This window comes from Astatotilapia calliptera, chromosome 3 (genome assembly GCF_900246225.1).
Source record: "Astatotilapia calliptera chromosome 3, fAstCal1.2, whole genome shotgun sequence".
NCBI classification, from domain to species: Eukaryota; Metazoa; Chordata; class Actinopteri; order Cichliformes; family Cichlidae; genus Astatotilapia; species Astatotilapia calliptera.
Window position 1 is genome coordinate 8,432,968 of NC_039304.1, and position 17,309 is coordinate 8,450,276.

Sequence of the window (17,309 nt, forward strand, 5' to 3'; positions counted from 1 at the left end):
CATGTGATTGGACTGTCGCTGCTATGCTTTCTTATGATGCACCATAAAGTTTTGTAAAGCTGGTTTTCTCATCTTTCAGGAACTGTTTGAAATGTCTTTCTAGCCCAAATGTCCGAGGAGTTATGGTCGCGCGAAGCACACCTAAGTGGGGTTGACTTTTCTTTTTTCAGAGCAGTAGCTTGCGAACGGTTTGTGCTACCATAATACACCAAATAGTCCCGTAAAGCTCAGCCTCTCTTCTTTCAGTAACTGTGTGAATTTTTTCTCTAGCTAAAATGGTCGATGAATTACGGTAGTGCGAAGCACACATTAGTAAGGTAGATGATAAGAACAGTAAGGTGATAATTTAAAAAAATGAAATTATATTATAAACGCAGTTGTGATATTTATTTTGCTTTAGAAAAGGTATGTCAAACTCATTTTATGGCATGGACCACACACAGCCCACTGAACTTAAATGGTATGGACCAGTGAAACTCCCGTTTCTGTCAATGCATAGAATAAATAGAATTTGTTGAGAAATCTTATTATAAGAAAAAGAAGTGTAACTTCAAAATTAGGGCTCAGTTCTTCTACGTGATCAAGAATTTTGTTATAGTAAATGAAAGAAATCGGGAAGAATGATGAAAGAAAAATTTTCACTGTTTTTTGTAATAGCAGTTTCAACATTTTTTCATATTTATTGATCTGCTGACATTACAATTTGCACATCACAATAGAAAAGCACAAAACCTTCACTTGTACAGCTTTTACACATAAACCATAGTTTTGTCATACAGCTTGTTTAGATCTAGGAATAAAATTTTACTCCTCTGTTCTAATGCAGACATCGCCACAGAAAGAGTAGTAGTTCACTTTATCGTACAATTGAAGTAGTTTTTCATATTTTGTAAAGCAGGTCCAGATTGGATCCTTTGGTATGTCTAGCAGTACCATTTTTTTAGCAGTGTTAGACAAAATCTTTCTGCTTTTGTATCGGCACTACCAAATATTTGTATTGTAATTATCACAGAAACAGTAAAACTTTCAAAATTATGTAACAAAAAGCTTAAGATTACCCATACTGTGCTTTTGAAAACATGGTCCACTGGATAAAGACAATTTTTCTTTTACCATTTATGTTGAAGGAAGAGTGTTGGCTTCATTCATTCAGTATGCTGAACAGCATCTGCAGTGAATCTTTTATTTTGAAACTTGAAAGGCTTCTCTATGTATCTGTACCTGACTTCCTGCTGCCTTTTCCTTCTCTGTGCAAGGTTGATGTAAAAAATAGACATGGTGGTCTACCAAGGCAGAGTGGAGAACCACAAGAAATACACTACAGCACATCTGGTGCACAGCAGACTGTGATGCAAACCCAAAAGGGATTTGTGTCTCTAATTGGGTTTAAACCAGAAACCGTTCACTTGTTAAGCAAAAGTGTTAACCACTACACTATGGAGCCACTACTAAACCTACTACAGCTATCACTATGATGTGTGTCATCCTATTAAAATACTGCACTTAAATTCTGTGAGCTCTTTAGAATTATACTTTTTTTCCCCAAATGTTTGTAAAGACACTGCACAAGTGTTTAATTTTTATAAAAACTTGAATTCAAAGATTAAGAGGTGGGCCCCAATACTTTTGTCAATGCAGTGGTGCCAGAAAGGATACTATTGGAAACTATTTGGTTTATCTTAGACATTTGATATGTTATATTTAAAAAGAAAAACATACATATTCAAGGTCATTAACAAGGACAGGTTGTGCTCACTCACAAAATGACCACACTCAGTTGAGGTCCAGTCTGTAACATATTATAATTCATCATAATGAAAATCCCAGTTTGAATCTTCAAGATCCTTGTACAATTTGAACCATTAGGTAAAAAGTAAATATGCAGTAAATGTCATAAATCATTCACAATGATTATTATTATTGTTGTTGTTGTTATGTATTCAAAGTAATTTAATTAAACTGGAAAAAGTATCAATAATGTAAAAACAATATCTATCTATTTATCAATCACGTAAAATCAGTTCTTTCAGACAAAGTCCATCTTACTTGATCCAGAAGGACACTTTAAGGCTTTCTGTTGCCTGCTGTTTTGTGATATTTTTCCAAGCAGCAGGAATATCAGCAGGTCTGGCATTATACGCACTAGCAAATTCTTTGTTGTACTTCGCCATCACATATTTCCAGTAGTCGGATGCTTCAAGACTCGCATCTGGAGGGACATTCCAGTCTGGGTACATTTCCTTGTAACACTTATAGGGATGATATTTACCATTTGTAATACTGTTGCAAAAACATGCATCACTGATCACAAGAGAGGAACATATTTCAGTGTCAAGTTTTTGTGTTCTAACAAACCTATATGAACCCAGACCTTGTGGTCGATGCAGTGAAGCAAAGTGCTCATAATGGGCTCCTCCTCCTGCCTCACAGGGCACGCCACAGAATGGACACTGTTTGCCGCAACCAATCACTCTGGTAAAAAGCTCATTGTGTGGTTTCATATTGAGCTGTTTTAGCTTTCTTTCAAAGTTTGACTTTTTAAATTCACTCGTAAGAATGTTTCCCATGTCATTCACAGACACTGTGAGCCAATCAGCAAACTGTTCCTTATCAGCATTGTTTAGGATCATGAAAGCATCAAAAGCATCCTGGGAAATGACCAGTTTATCAAGATCTTTGCGAATGCTTTCCACAAATGTCTTCAAGTCATGACTCTTTCCTGTTTTTGCCTTGTTGATGGCATCATTTATGCTTCTGATACATGACTGGGGATGTCGGTCCTCAAATTCAAATGCTGTTGACACATTTGAGTAGCGCTCCACTATTTGGTGGTAAATCCATGTTTTTACATAATCCTCATATGAAAAAATATAACTCAGATAGTTTTTTAAATCATTCTTTGAGAGTAAATCCAATAAAACTGAATACTGGAAGGACATTCGTGTGCTGAACTGCTCACATGTCAGCATTTCATCAATGATATTAGGACCCAGGGACTGACTGATAAAGTCTACAACAGCAGGCTTCAAGCATCGGTTGGTGAATTCTTCTGCCTTCTTCTGACACTGGTCTCTTTTATTAAAGATGTCTTTGAAATCATCACAAAACCTTCCCTTGTTTTTCATCAGACATCTGTAGGGATCATTTGCTTGGATGAAATCTTCGTGCATTTTCTGAAACTCTCTGGCTGCAAGCCCACAGATGTGCTGTTTCAGAGAAATTTCAAACTCGATGTCTGTCTTAATATCTTGATTGTACTGTAGACTCCCATCAATCATGTGTAGGATCTCCTGGATGTAGGTCTCATGGTAATTGTTTCTGCTTTCCATTTTCTCACTTACAAACTGAGTGCAAAAATTGATGATGCTGTCAGCCAATTGCTGTACAGCCATTGTGTGATCTTGAATGTTGAACATCTTGCTGAGATTATGTTTAATTTTGTTGTAGGATCCTTCAGCTGTAAATTTGAAAGACTCTTTTCCACAATCTTCCAGACATTGTTGACTTAATAATTCACATGCATGACTCCCCCTGTGTGACAGATTGATTCTCAGGAAGTGATATACGCTGGTGAAGACACTGAAGGTCTTTTGTTCACAAAAAGAAAGTTTCTCCAGTGTTTCATTCCACATCTTATCAAACTCTTTTTCCAGCTCTTTGTCTGTCATCTGGACTTTTTTCTTTTTGCATTCATCTATCAACACACAAACTGCATTTTCAATCTCTTGTGTATGGTTCTTTTTAATTTTTTCAATTTCTCTCATCCCCTCTCTGATTTCTGCTGCTGCTGTGAGCTGATTAAAAACAGATCTCTCCATTTCATGCCGAAGGCTCTTTGAACTGTTTGAGAATTCCTCTCTGTATCCTTCAACCAGATAAACATGACCCTCTGTTTGCTGAAAATACTGTGTCAGATTTTCGAGAAGTTTTGTCTCCCATCTAGACAGCAGTGTGGAGGCTTCACTTTTCAAACATATGAGAAATTCTCTCATGTCAGACGATTCAGATTTTACAGCAATTGTACCAAAATTGGAAATTCTTGTTTCTGCGTTTGTTACCCAGGTGTACATCTCTTTTTTGAATTCCCACTCCCATTTGTTGAATTCTGTGCAGAGTCTCATGTATGCATCAGCTACGAGGCTGTTTCTGAAGCTGAAGATGAAGTTTTCATGTTTTACTGCAGTCCATAGACTTGTCATCCACTCTTTAAAATCCAAGATATCATTAGCAGATGACTCACAGTTTCCCAGCAGTTGGATGATGTGTTTCTTGAGCTCATATACAGCCTCACTGTAGCCTGCATTGACTGGTGCCATTGGTGGGTTTCCATTCCAGAGTCCAGGAATGTACCAGTTCCCAGTGTCTGGACTGTACTCCATCACATCAGTGAAGCTCTTGTTCTCCTCTTTCTTTTCCATTTTGGCTGCTGCCTGGGTCATCTCATTCAACTGTTCCAGGAGCAGTTTCCTGTCTCGTGAGTTCTTCTCATGGGCTGAAACATCGGACACATTCTGGTGAACAAACACACATTTTGGCTTTTTGCCCACCTCCTTCATCCTGAGAAAAGCATGCACAACTATTTGTAGGATGTCCTTCATTTCAGCTGAATTCTCCATTGCAATATTGACAATAGTGACATCACTCAACCCTATAACAAGTGTTGCAAGCTCATTGTCGTGCTCAAAGCTGTTGTCTAGTTGTGCAAGTTCTGGTGACTTTAAGCCCTCAGTGTCAATGATCACCATGAAGTCAAAATTTAGGACCTTTTTCATGTCTTCATTGATTTTGATGAGTAACATAAAGGCACCTCGAGTACATCGACCACTGCTGACTGCAAACTGCACTCCAAACATGGTGTTAAGGAGAGTGGACTTTCCTGTGCTCTGAACTCCAAGAACTGTGACTACACGTATCTTTCTGTTTGGAGAAACCAAGTCACTGAGCTGAGAGAGAACATCACTCACCCATCTGAGAGGGATGTTGGATGCATCTCCATCTACAAGCTCAAGAGGAAATCCATCAAGCAACAACTCTGCACACAGTTTGGGCAGATGCTGCAGCTGTTGACGTGCTGGATGTTTTTTTGGAAGGGACAGTGAAGCTTCATAGATCTGACCCATTTCACGGAAGAAGTGTTCAGTCCCCAGTGAGCTGTTGGAAATTTGTCTGTCAATTTCTTTGATCTCCTCTTTGTTCTCAGAGTTCTTGCATTTTTCTTTATATTTCTCCCGAAGTTCGGACAGTTTTATACGAGACAGGTTATCGAGGTTTATTCGCATCCATTTCAGGAAATAAAACCTCTCTGTTCCTGGCCTTGATATTGCATTAATGAAACATGTCATAGCTGTCGACATGTCATAAGAGTTCTGCCTTTTCCTCAGTTGTTCTTTCTGCAGCTGAAGTTCACTCTTGTAATCTTCTATATTTTTAGAGCGAACTTTTTTAAGCCGAAATTCTTCCTTCTCTAAGCAGGTCAGTTCTTTCCATATTTCACCTTGCCGTGGAAGCTGATGTTCTTTGAATCTATGGATATGTTGAATTTCTGCAGTGATGGCTTCTGCATTTTTCTTTGCAGTCTGGCACTCTGGAGAGTCTTCATCAACCAGGATTCCCAGTTCATGGGAAATTTCTGCCATCTGCTCTATTTGTATCTTTATCTGTGAGTTTTTAACAACATCACTGATTGTTTTCCTCAAACTTTTGACAAAGTCTGCATCATTTTGTTGTTTTGTCTTAATAATGATGTTGTTGTTAGTTAAGTCCAACATGGTTGCTACTGTTTCTAACATATCTAAACTGAAGCTCTTGCTCTCATAGTTACCTACCAAGAAGATCTGTGCCTTGTGGTGTTGGTTAGTAAGTAGACTGCACTCAGAGTCCAAATGGTCAAAGAACACAAAAACTGCTGCAGATGTCTGACACAGAAAGGAGTATTGTGTTTCAAATGAAGCAATGTCCCCACGAAGGTTAGCTACAGCCACTGGCTGACTGAAAATATCAATGTTTGTGTTTCCACAAGGAAGATACCAAGTAATTTCAGTCAGTCCGTTGGATATTCTTCTTGGACTGTCACCACACTCCATGTTGTAGTGAACAAAGGTGTCATGGTACTGCTGAGAATTGCTCAGAAGCTTATTGAGAATCTCTGACTTGGACAAGGAGCACTCACCCAGTCTGACAAAAGAGATCATTGGAAGTTCAGACAGAACGATTCTGTCTTCAATGAAGCCCTTGGACTCTGACAGAGACTGAGGTCTGTACTTTTTAACAATGTCTCTCATGGCCCACAGCATGAGTGTGCACTGTTTCATGTCATGATTAGAAAGCAGCAGAGGAACAGAGAACTGACACATGGACATTTTTAGTGCCATTTCCTGCTGTACAAAACCATCAGAACACAGAAAGAGAGCAGTGATTATGTCGAGGGGGTTTAACATAACACCTGTCTTTGGGCTATGGACTAGATCTTTAAGATTTAACTTTGTACTCACTGATTGATCCTCACAGTTTGAGTCACAGACAGGTATATATTTCACATTCCTAGCTGTCACATTACCCATCATCAGTTTCTTTAAAAAGTACCATGGAAGGTCTGATTTGCACTTGGCGGGTAGATCAGTGATGGTCTTCTCATCAACTTCGAGTATTTTGCTGAGTGACAACTTCACTGTGTAGTGCTGGTCCAAGCCAAGATCCTTCAATAAGCTCTCCAACTGTGTTTCTGTGGATCAAGACAGTGATTATTAAACATGCTGTATGGTTAGTTAATTTTCTCAATATGCTTGGATCCAAACTTTATTAAGCCATACTGTATAATTATTATATTTGTAGTGTTGACTCAGTAAAAGAAAAGTCATGTGACCGTTTTGTGGCAGGCAGGACGTGGACCCCAGTGCATGACTCATGAGACAGACCGCACTCAAAAACACAGCTTTTATTAGCTCACAGCTGACACAGTAGCAAAAAATGCTAACACGGCAGAACAGGAGTAAACCGATTACAGGCAAGAGACAAACAGACCTAGAGATGCACATACAGCATGAGTGAAGACACAACAAAGAACCGACACAAATTGAGGGTTTAAATACACAGGAGGAGATTAGGACAGAGTAGGCACATCTGGGAAACACAACAGATTACAGTCTAACTAACGGGGCAGGGTAAGCAAAAGTGAACAAAGACAAGGAACTATCAAAATAAAACAGTAAGTAACAAAACACGAACGGCAACATGGAGAGGTAAACAAATACAGAGACGGGAACAGGACACATAGAGACCAGACCAAATAGTGTCCCTGTGTTTTTGGCTTGGCTTTGTTGCTAGCTCTCCAGGACTTCCATGTTTACCTGGGGTCCAGCACATTACCTTAATGACCTTGTAGTACCATATCACCCTATTAGAGCACTTCGCTCTCGCTCTGCAGGCCTACTTGTTGTTCCTAGAGTATTTAAAAGTAGAATGGGAGGGAGAGCCTTCAGTTTTCAGGCCCCTCTTCTGTGGAACAAGCTTCCAGTTTGGATTCGGGAGACAGACACTATCTCTACTTTTAAGATTAGGCTTAAAACTTTCCTTTTTGCTAAAGCATATAGTTAGGGCTGGACCAGGTGACCCTGAATCCTTCCTTAGTTATGCTGCAATAGACATAGGCTGCCGGGGATTCCCATGATGCATTGAGTTTTTCCTTTCCAGTCACCTTTCTCGCTCACTATGTGTTAATAGACCTCTCTGCATTGAATCATATCTGTTATTAACCTCTGTCTCTCTTCCACAGCATGTCTTTTATCCTGTCTTCCTTCTCTCACCCCAACCGGTCGCAGCAGATGGCCGCCCCTCCCTGAGCCTGGTTCTGCCGGAGGTTTCTTCCTGTTAAAAGGGAGTTTTTTCTTCCCACTGTTGCCAAAATGCTTGCTCATAGGGGGTCATATGATTGTTGGGTTTTTCTCTGTATCTATGAAGCGCCTTGAGGCAACTTATGTTGTGATTTGGTGCTATATAAATAAAATTGAATTGAATTGAATTGAATTACCCATTGTAGTATACACCAGGGCTCTAGAGTGCGACCAAATTTTTCAGTGGTGCGACTAAAAAAAAAATTTGGTTGCACCTGTGCGACCAACTGTTTGGGTAGCAAAAAAAAAAAAAAATCTTCAACCTTCCCTGTGGTCAACAACAGACACACATTATGCCCCTATCGTGGACTAAACCAATCAGAGATAGTCAGGGGCGGGACCTCTCTGATTGGCCGTGGTCCAGAAGAAAGTGCAGGTGGAAGTGGGAGGTGAGTAGCTTGAATAAAGCGATATCAACTCATTAGATCCTGAATCGACTTTTAAATATAACTGTGTTTTGCCAGAAACGCCAGATTCTCAGATTAAAGCTCACAAAACCATTTCAACAACAACCAAACAGCAAATGACAGCAGGTACACGGATTCCACACAAAGACGTAAACACAGAGCGGACCGACGCATCACAATCAACTTTGTCTTTCTCGGCTTTCTCACTCGACGGCCCGTAGACGGACACGCTGTCGGAGCTTAGCGGTTCTGATGCGTCCGGTCCGCGCTGTGATTACGTCTTTTTGCGCTGATTCTGAGCTGCAGGTTTTGTCTCTCTCCAGCCAAAATCCCCCGAGCCAGCAGCAAAAGAAGCAGCAAACTGCGCTTCACATTTGATCAATGCGTCATGAATTTTGCCGTTTTGCTTCCACGACTATTAAAATCACACTTCATGCACAGCTAGCTCTCTCTCTATCTCTCTCTGTACTTCAAGAACAGTTTCCCGTCTCCAATCTCTGTTTTCTGTATTATTCATTCGCTTATTACCCACCAGTCTACCGTTGTTTACAGCGCTGTGGCTGCTGTCTTTTTCGTTTTTTCACTTAAATGACCTCGGACAAGAAAGCCTATTTTTTCTGCTGTTCAATACTGAAGTAATTTAAACTTTATATGCAGAACATTGTAGAATATTTTTTAAGGTTATCTGCTATAAAAAGCCAGACCAGGAAAATCTCCTTCATGTTTTTCTGTTTTATTCTCAGTTACTTTCACTCAAAGGCATCTGCTGTGATGTTCACAATTCTGATGAAGTCAGTACTGATAAATGATCAGAGTTATAATATTTCTGACTGTCTGAGGCTAAGTTGAATCGAATCGGGACTTTGAAAACCGGAATCGAATGGATTATAGAAATCAGTGATGATACCCAGCCCTAGTGAGCAGCTTAGGCACGACAGAAGTGGATGTAGCTGTAATAGGAAAAGAACTATTGCTAACTTTTCTGTTAAGGCCTGATCCTTCTGAAATTCATAGCCAGTGCTCTGACACGGTGTCATCAATCTTTGAATGCTGAAAAAGCACAGTGTATCCAGAAAAACACATTATATTATATCAATTATTATAAAATTTGTGTGCGCCTAACTTTTGTGCCGGTACGCCTAACTTTTTAAAGTTAGGTGTACCGGTACGCCCATGGCAAAAAGTTAGTCTAGAGCCCTGTACACTGATCACAACCCTCTTGTTTTCTTTGCTCAAATGTTCAACCACAATCAACTCCTCATGCGATGGGCCCTATCTGCAAGAATACAACTTAGAGATTCGGCATGAAAAAGGATCGGAAAATATACTAGCTGATGGCCTGTCCAGGTTGTGAGTATGACTTGTTTTATTTTCTGCTGTGAACTGTGAAGTCTGTGTATACAAAATCTAGTTTTGTTATTTATTGGGAAGGGTGTTACGGCCCTGAGCCTCGGAAGGAGTGGGACAGCCTTTTTCTCTTCAAGGAAATCTAAGAGTGTCAGGACTCGCTGACCATTGGTTAGCTGGAGTCCCATGCCAGCCTTCCTGTATGCAGAGGTTAAGTATGTCAACCGACATAGACGAATGGCTGCCTAGGGATCCTGTGGTGCTCCATTGTGCTCACCTATGGCTACAAAAGGCTGAAGATCTTTCACTCTGGGGGCTGCTGCTTAGGACTGCCTCCCTCTCTTTGAACTTTGCTCGCTAAAGTCTGTTGACTGAGACTGTTTGAGTCTCTTTTTTAAAATATTTAATAAAGTCTTCATCTTTAAGTAGTGATGTATTAAATCTCCAGTTTTTACTTGGCGTAGTATTATTCTTGTGCATTAGTGTTAAAGATACAGGAGCATGATCGCTGACAGCTATAGGGTGAATCTCAGTGTCTGAAAGTGCTAGCTCTTGCATAGTTCAGTGGCATCATTGCCAGACCTGGCCCATATCTGGATGACATACGTCTTATCATGCCAGAAGTTAGTCAGCAGTGCCGGCTTAATACCAGATCCGGGCCAGACCTGCTATGTGGGTTATTGTGTCTGTTCGTTGATGAGTATAGGCACTACACACATTATGAACTTCTGACATGATACTTTCAGAAATAAAAAAAAATGTTTTGTATCAGATTGAATATATGGCTTTCTAAAATACATTAGATGTTATATTAAAACAGAAATTCTGGTTCTTTTAAACTGTTCCTCATTTGATACCAAATTTGACTGATCTGAGGAACAAAGGAATTAGTTATGATTAGTATTTTTTCACAGTGTTATAGTATAAAGAAATGGCAAATGCCACAAGATCCCATCTATGCCCGATAAGGGCACAGATAATAATATGATTTGTTAAAAATTGAAACATAAAGGACCTCAATTTAGCATCCCTATAACGCATCCCCTACAGATATAAGTTTGGACATTAGACCTCTCCATGATAAAGAGGGAAAATTTAACAGCGACAAACAAATCCTGGCTTCTCTACTTTTCTATATGAAACCAGCAATTACTGAAACAGGAAGATGTTTCAGTAAATACCCCAAAAATATTTTTAATCAAAAGTAATATTGATGGAACCATATGTAATTTTATAATGAATGTAATGATCATTCGCATATGATAATAATTTTAGCTCAGTCTGTCCAAATAATATTCCATCGATTGATGGATGTGATTGTATAGCTATTGAAAGCAGTTTTATTACTGATATAATTAAATTTTTTTCACAATCATATTTTAAATCATGTCATGTCATAATCAAATTTTCACTTACTTGTTTTAACAGATGTTACTGTTTGCTTGGTTTGTGTTCCATTTTTAAGTTGTGCAGATACATGGAAGGAGTAACACACCCCTGGCTTCAGGCAGCTGAAGGTCAGACTGTTTGAGTCTGTTGCTAGCTCTTGCACAGTTTTCCCCTCGCTGCAACAAGTCACAGTGTAGCTCACTACTTCACCAGCAGGAGTGTCCCACTGCAGAGACACCGAATCACTGCATATCTCATTTGCAATAATCTGGATAGGACGGCTGGGCTCTGTGAAAATGACAAAATTAATTTGACAAAATTTTACATTTAAAAAATTTGGTTTGACATGCTAAGTTTTCAATTTATGAGAATTTAAAAGGGATGGTTGCTTTCCCCATTAGTTTGGCAAATCTTTTTAAAAAGAATCTCACAGCACACCTGAAGAAGTCTGCTAGAAGTACGAAGTAGACTAACATACTATAGCATGTTAAGAACACAGAAAAATGTTGAACTTAAAGGGCATATTATACAAATTATATAACTGCTTTATACATTAGAGCAATAAAACTAATTTCAAGATTTACCTGTAAAGACAGAAGCTGCTGGAACTTCCTTTCTGTTCTCTGCTACCCTTACATGCACTGTCCCCAGATTTAGTTGCTGAACGTCTACAGTCGCATAGTCTTCTCCGATAGGTGTCATGCCAAGAGGAACAGCCTCGCTGCCCGTATGGAGAGCAGTTAATTTTCCTCTTGGAGGATTATCTGTCAGAAAATAAAAAAAGCTGCTCAGTATCTCCACACTAACAAGTTTAAATGGAGCATTTTTTCTATAGTCAAAAACCCCAGAAAACCCCTGACCAAGAAAGAAGCTTCTACTCCTAAATCAACATTTTCAAGGTTGACTGAAATTACAGCTGCAGCTTGTGCATAATGAACACCATGTTTGATCATAAGGGTATCTATAAGTGCATGTGACACCAGGACAGGTCTGATGTCAATGATCAATTTTGGCTTGGCGGAACATGGCTCTGGTGGTGGCTGAAACAAAAACTCAAGGTGTGGGAGGAGGTCAAAGAGTAAACCCATTCAAAAAATCTTTTGGTCTGCCTTTAAGCAATTCTAGCAAACTGTCAGGGAAGTCAGGATGGGAAAGTGATGCTCTACTCCCACCTGGATTCCTTTGGACTTCCACATAGATGATTGAACTACTTTTTAACAAATGCATTGTCTTCAAAGGACAGTTAACTAATGGCCAATCAATGAAAGATTATTAAAACAAAAAGTGATTAAAAAACCTTAACACTTGAGCACTGTAGTATTTGGTGCATTTTGTTTATCTGAATCTGCACTCATGAAGTTTTTTCACTTAGTGTGATGATCAGAATCAATCAGAATCAGAATCAGAATACTTTATTGATCCCTGGGGGAAATTATTTTTTGTTACAGTGCTCCATTTTAAACCAACATTAAGACAAGACAGACAATACGCTAACTAAAAATAGTACAATATATACATATATATATACATACATACATACATAAGTCACTTATAAATAAATATTTGGAAAAGAAACATGTGTAGCTGTAGCAGCAAACAGTGTGTTAAGTGGATGCGTTGTACAGGGAGATGGCCACAGGCAGGAATGATTTCCTGTGTCGTTCAGTGGTGCTTTTCGGTAATCTCAGTCTCTCACTGAACGAGCTCCTGTGACTGACCAACATGTCATGGAGTGGGTGGGAGGTGTTATCCAACATTGTCTTTATCTTGGACAGCATCCGCCTCTCCGACACCACCTTGAGGGAGTCCAGCTCCATCCCCACAACATTGCTGGCCTTACGGATCAGTTTATTAAGTCTGTTGGCATCTGCGACCCTCAGCCTGCTCCCCCAGCATGCAACAGCATAGAGGATCGCACTGGCCACAACAGACTCATAGAAAATCCTCAGCATTTTCTGGCAGATGTTGAAGGACCTCAGTCGCCTCAAAAAATAGAGACGACTCTGGCCCTTCCTGTAAAGTGCTGTGGTGTTTTTAGCCCAGTCCAGTTTATTGTCAATGTGTACTCCAAGGTATTTATAGTCCTCCACAATGTCAACACTGACCCCCTGGATTGAAACAGGGGTCAAGTGTTTCCTGGTCTTCCTGAAGTCCACGATCAGTTCCTTGGTCTTTGCCACGTTGAGCTTCAGATGATTCTGCTCACACCACGTGACAAAGGAGTCGACCACAGCCCGGTACTCTGTCTCATCATCCCTGCTGATGCATCCAACCACCTCAGAGTCATCAGAAAACTTCTGAAGATGGCAGGTCTCTGTGCAGTGGCTGAAGTCTGTGGTGTAGAGGGTGAAGAGGAAGGGGGAGAGGACAGTCCCCTGTGGTGCCCCTGTGTTGCTAATCACCTTGTCAGACACACACTGTGGGAGACGTACATATTGTGGTCTTCCTGTCAGGTAATCAACAATCCAGGACACCAGAGAAGCATCCACCTGCATCGCTGCTAACTTATCACCCAGGAGGGTCGGCCTGATGGTGTTGAAAGCACTGGAAAAGTCAAAAAACATGACCCTCACAGTGCTCGCCGGCTGGTCCAGATGGGTGTAGACACGATTGAGCAGGTAGATGATGGCGTCCTCTGTTCCGAGACGAGGCTGATAAGCGAACTGAAGGGGATCCAGATGTGGTCTTACTATGGGTCGCAGCTGGTCCAGGATGAGTCTTTTCAGGGTCTTCATGATGTGGGAGGTCAGTGCCACAGGCCTGTAATCCTGGGGGCCACTGGGACGAGGCGTCTTTGGTACAGGGACGAGGCATGATGTCTTCCACATCACCGGGACCCTCTGCAGACTCAGACTCAGCATAAACAGTTTATGAAAGACTCCACACAGCTGGGGGGCACAGGTCTTGAGGACAAGGGGACTCACTCCGTCTGGTCCAGCAGACTTGCCTGAGTGAAGTCTCCTCATTTGCATCTCAACCTGGTATTGAGTGAAGGTGATGGGTGGGGGAGGGGTTTCAGGAATCTCACAGGAGGCAACATGTGAAGAGAGAGGCTGGCACAGTGGTGTGGCTCTGGATTCCAGGCTGACTGCAGGTGAGGTTGTGGGGGTGGGAGCAGACACTGTGGTGTCGAATCTATTGAAAAACAGATTCAACTCATTGGCTCTATTCTCACCTCCCTCAGCTCCCCTGCTGTTGGTTGGCCTGAATCCAGTGATGGTCTTCATGCCCCTCCACACTTCTCTCATGCTGTTCTGCTGGAGTTTCCACTCCAGCTTCCTCCTGTAATTGTCCTTAGCCTCTCTGATCTTGTCCTTTAGTAACACCTGGATCTTCCTCACCTCCTCTTTGTTGCCCCCTCTGAAAGCCCTCTTCTTGTTGTTGAGGAGGGCTTTGATGTCCTTAGTCACCCACGGCTTGTTATTTGGGTAACAATGAACAGTCTGAGCTGGAACAATGGAGTCGGTGCAGAAAGTTATGTAGCCTGTGATACACTCAGTAAGCCCATTGATGTCCTCGGCGTGAGGCTCACAGAGTGTTTCCCAGTCGGTCACCTCGAAACAGCCCTGTAGTTCCACTATTGCCTCCTCTGACCACCTCCTAACAGTCCTGGTGGTCACAGGTTCCCTCCTCACAATTGGCACATAGCGGGGGTGAGGTGAATCAGGTTATGATCTGACCTACCAAGTGGGGGGAGGGAGGAGGAGCTGTATGCATCCTTGACGTTAGCATACAGTAAGTCTAAAGTTTTCTCTCCCCTGGTGGGACAGTCCACATATTGTTTGAATGTTGGTAGTGTATTGTCCAGTGATACATGGTTGAAGTCACCCGAGATCACAATAAAGGCACTCGGGTGCTGAGTCTGTAGCCGAGCTATGGCAGAGTGGATAGTGTCACATGCAGCTGTGGGGTTAGCAGAGGGGGGAACATAGACAGCCACCAAGATGACGTGAGAGAATTCCCTGGGTAAATAATACGGCCTGAGTCCAACAGCACACAGTTCAGTGTCCGGGCAACAAGTCCTTTCTTTGATTGTTATGTTGGCAGGGTTACACCACCGGTTGTTAACTAAAACAGCAAGCCCACCTCCTTTACGCTTACCGCTAGCGATGCTGTCCCTGTCCGCCCGAACAGTGTGGAAGCCTTCCACGGAAGCATTCTCATCGGGAATGACCTGGTGCAGCCAGGGAATCAGAGAATCTTCTTCCGGCTCAAAGAAGGTATCCACTGCATCATGGAACTCCTTTAAATGAGTTCATGAGTTATTCAGTTATTATGCTGATATATTCTAATACAGTTCTATTCACATATCATAAATTTGTTTACCTCTTCCTCCTCTGAATTGTTCATTGTGAATCGACTGTCAGTCATCCCACATGTAATCCAGTTTGTTCAAAGGGAGTCTCACTAAAAGCAACAGGAAACAGGACTAAAAGATTAACTTTAGAAAACATGCATCTAAAAGGAAACAGAATAAATCTACAGTATGAGTACTATTGTATATTTATTCTGCAGTTTATCCTGATAAACCACAATAGAAGTAGGTTGTAGTTTAGCAGTTTTAGATTTATTCTTATTAAAAACAAATTATTTAAAAAGTTAAAACCAAAAATAAAAATGAATTTAAGAACTTATAAAGTCACCAATTGAACCATTTACATCACTTCTTACATGTTATTTTTAGCTCTCTCTTGTGTCTTCTCATTTATTCTTTCTTGTGCAATAGTTGTCCACTACCTCTCTAGCTTTGATGCTGTCTCTCTCACTCACTTACTCTCTGATGTACTTTGAATTAAAGAGTTAAAGACACAGCTACATAGAATTCATTCAGATAAATCATTTATGACAAACTACTCCACACTGTAATCTTCTGTTATATCAGTGCTATAGTTGAACTGTACAGTATACAGAAGAAACATTTACTGTCAGATTCTCCATCTATTGAAGATGCACAGTAAGTGTGTCATGTTTAAAATGCACACATCATCATTGTCTTTTCCTGTTTGCCATCTAATGCTTAGTATTTATTCAAGTGAGTAGTTTGTGAAAGATTTGGACCTATTAAGTCTTTTCTTGTGTTTGGGACTTCATAAGAGACCATGTTGTTGTAGTGATATGTGACTAGACTGGAGAACAAATTGCTGACAGCATAGGTGGGACAATTGGAGTAAAGCTTCTGAGCAAACCAGTCTAGTTTGCTTGGAAGCTTTCACGTTTGCAGTTTTGTCTTATTATCCGATATTTTAAATAAAACAAACAAACAAACAAAACACTACATTTTAGGAAATATTAGTGAGGGTGTTCTTGTTTGTTTGTTTCTACTTGAACACTAAAGTGGCCCTCCAATGAGATGACAATGCCAGCAGTGGCCCGCGGCTCATTTGACACCCCTGATCTACAGTGTATTATTTCCTGTATTTAAGGTTCTCATGTGTTTACTAATGTACCATATGTGGCAATATAGATATCATTCTTATTCTGTTTTATTCTGACTGAGTTTATATACAGGAATCATGTTAATTAACCATGACTTAGCTTACTATGACCTTGTCCTTGACATCATTAACTATTTTGTAGTTTGTTTAGGCATAAGTTGGTAGTATTATAGCATACTCTTTATCAGTTCACAATGGCAAGCAAAGGAAATTGTGCTCTACTTACTGTGCAGTTTGTTATTTTGTTAATGCCATATGTTTTTGTGTGTACAGTGATCCCTCATGTATTGGGGGAGTTACATTGTAAAAATAACCTGCGATAGGTGAAATTCATGAAGTAGCTAACTTTATTTTTTTACAATTATTATAGATGTTTTAAGGCACTCGCCGATGTTTTAGAATGAAATAAAAGGGACCCGCAGGTGCCTTTGACGGTGCCGAAAAATACGGTAACTTCTACCTTCCTTTAGCATGTCCAGAAGTCCAACTTTTTGTGTGATGGTTAGCATCTTCCTCTGCCTTTTGGGTGCTATTGCTGGTGCCTTTGATGGTGCAAAACGTTGTTGTTGTGTTTGTTGGGGAGAGAACTTACAAACATGCAGTGTAGCACTTCAGAGTCAGACTGCTAGCGATCGAAGATTTACGTAAATTTGACAAGCTGAACGCAATCTGTACTGTACAGGAGGCACGGCACGATTGATTGACAGCCAATCAGGACGCAGAACACAATGCGCTCTACCCCCCCCCCCCCCCCCCCAAAAAAAAAAAAAATAAAAATAAAAAAGAACAAAAACAAAAAAACAGCGAGGCTGCGAAAGGTGAACCGCGTTATAACGAGGGAC

General features: G+C 40.7%; 1 protein-coding gene across 1 annotated transcript; it reads right to left on the reverse strand.

Moving 5' to 3' along the window:
• Positions 1-2,010: 2,010 nt before the first annotated feature.
• Positions 2,011-15,406, reverse strand: LOC113018536 (interferon-induced very large GTPase 1-like). The gene is made up of 5 exons (XM_026161613.1): positions 15,359-15,406; positions 15,134-15,275; positions 11,617-11,796; positions 11,060-11,320; positions 2,011-6,721 (listed from the first exon to the last, which is right to left on the reverse strand). The coding sequence occupies exons 1-5, from the start codon at positions 15,401-15,403 to the stop codon at positions 2,043-2,045; spliced, it is 5,307 nt and encodes a 1,768-aa protein (XP_026017398.1). The 5' UTR covers positions 15,404-15,406; the 3' UTR covers positions 2,011-2,042.
• Between the last annotated feature and the right edge of the window lie 1,903 nt (positions 15,407-17,309).